This window comes from Nicotiana tabacum, chromosome 6, assembly GCF_000715075.1.
Source record: "Nicotiana tabacum cultivar K326 chromosome 6, ASM71507v2, whole genome shotgun sequence".
In the NCBI taxonomy this organism is placed as follows: Eukaryota; Viridiplantae; Streptophyta; class Magnoliopsida; order Solanales; family Solanaceae; genus Nicotiana; species Nicotiana tabacum.
Window position 1 is genome coordinate 1,378,243 of NC_134085.1, and position 1,908 is coordinate 1,380,150.

The 1,908-nt window shown below is 45.5% G+C and overlaps 1 protein-coding gene across 1 annotated transcript; it reads left to right on the top strand.

Annotated features, from left to right (window-relative positions):
- The first annotated feature begins 1,038 nt into the window (after positions 1-1,038).
- LOC142181552 (uncharacterized) lies at positions 1,039-1,551 on the top strand. The gene has a single exon (XM_075254466.1). The coding sequence runs from the start codon at positions 1,039-1,041 to the stop codon at positions 1,549-1,551; it is 513 nt and encodes a 170-aa protein (XP_075110567.1).
- Positions 1,552-1,908: the final 357 nt, after the last annotated feature.

The following is a 1,908-nucleotide window of genomic DNA, read 5'->3' on the forward strand; positions in this document are numbered from 1 at the left end:
AAGGTCGATAAAAACACTCCGAGGGGTGAGGTCAGCTTCGATGGGGCTGGGGAGTGGATCCGGTCACAACAATGACAAAGATCCCTTCAAAAATAAACTCATACGGTTTTTGAGGGAAGTCAACGCCCGCATGGACCAAATTCCGAGTGCACCACCAGTGCTGAAGGGATGGACTCAAAGAAGTATACCCAATTGCCATACAAACCAAGTGCGGCACTAGAATTGATCCCGAAACGATTTAAAATGCTCGACGTGCCAAAATATGATGGGACTTTAAATCCTCAGAAGCATATCACCACCTATACAACGGCGGTGAAGGGGAATGATTTAGCTCCCCATGAGATTGAAGCAATTTTGCTGAAAAAATTTGGAGAGACTCTCACTAAAGGATCCTTGACGTGGTATTCGATTTTTCCTGAGCATTCCATAGACTCCTTCGAGATGCTCGTGGATTCTTTCATTAAAGCCCATGTCGAGGAAAAAAAGGTACATGACTGAAAGGCCGATATATTCAGGATTGCACAAGGAGAGTCCGAGTTGCTGTGAGAGTTTGCAACCCAATTTCAGAAGGAAAGGATATTGCTACCGGCCGTTCCGGATGAATGGGCAGCTGAAGCATTCACCAAGGGTTTCAATCCGAGGAGTTCTCATGCCTCCCGAAAGTTGAAAGAAAGCTTGCTCGAGTTCCAAGCGACAACTTGGGCGGATGTTCACAACCGGAACGAGTCAAAGATAAGGACTGAGGATGATCAGCTCGGTTTCCCGATGTAGATTAAGGGTAGGAGAAGAATAAAAAAATAAAGACGATTTTGACACCAATAGACGGTTTTTGAAGAGCCAATTTTGCCATATGAACGGGCCGAAGGACGTGGCAAAGGTTTTTGGTCGGCAGACAGGTTCGTTACTGATAGAAGAACTAATCATGGCCTGAATAACACGTCGTTACAGGACAAGGAAACGTCAGGTTCTCGAGATTCTTCCTACCCCAGACTTACATAATATAACTTCAACATCAGTGTAGTAGAGTTGATGTCGGCTATGAAGAAAACTAAAGAAGCACGGTTTCCAAAGTCAATGAGATTCAATCCCAGTCGGAGGGATCCTAATTTGTGGTGCAAATACCATCGGACAAACGGTCACTGGATCAGTGACTGCTGGCATCTGCGCGAAGAGGTGGCAACACTGCTGAAAAATGGCCATCTTAGGGAATTTTTAAGTAACCGGGCTAAAAATAATTATGGTCGCAATCGTGAAAACACGGAGCCCTTAAAAGCAAGAGAAGATCCCTCCATGATTTTTGAGGGAAACAAGATTAGTAGGGTTACATTATCGGCGGCAAAAAAGACGAATGTATCAGTAATCCATATCAAGAGGCTTCGGGAAGTCGCTGAAGATGACATCACTTTCACGGAGGAAGACGCAGATGGATTGTTGCTACCGCACAACGACGCATTGATAATCTCTTTAAATGTATTAGATTTTAAAATCAAACGTGTTCCGGTAGATCCAGGAAGTTCGGCCACTATTAAACAATGCAGGGTATTGGAGTAAGCCAAGCTCACCGGAACCATCATTCCGGCCACAAAACTCTTCATGGGTTTAACCTAGCAAGGGTGACAACCCGAGGAGAGATCCTGCTACCCAAAATGCCGAAGGGGTGATGCAGACGACCCTTTTCGAGGTGATGGATGGTTTTATGGGCTACAACATTAGCCTGGGAAGACCATGGTTGCACGAGATGACGGTTGTACCATCGACGTATCCCGGTTGCTGAAATTCCCAATTCCCGAGGAAATTAAACAAATAAAAGGCAATCAAGTGGCGGCAGGGGAGATGAATGCAATTTTGGTCTCCAGTAGCAAAGGGAAAGAGCATGCGGTATAGCAATTACAGGAACCGGCGCCTGCT

What these genes read in the sequence shown, in the direction of transcription:
- LOC142181552 (XM_075254466.1), top strand. Translation starts at nt 1,039, where the DNA reads ATGAAGAAAACTAAAGAAGCACGGTTTCCAAAGTCAATGAGATTCAAT.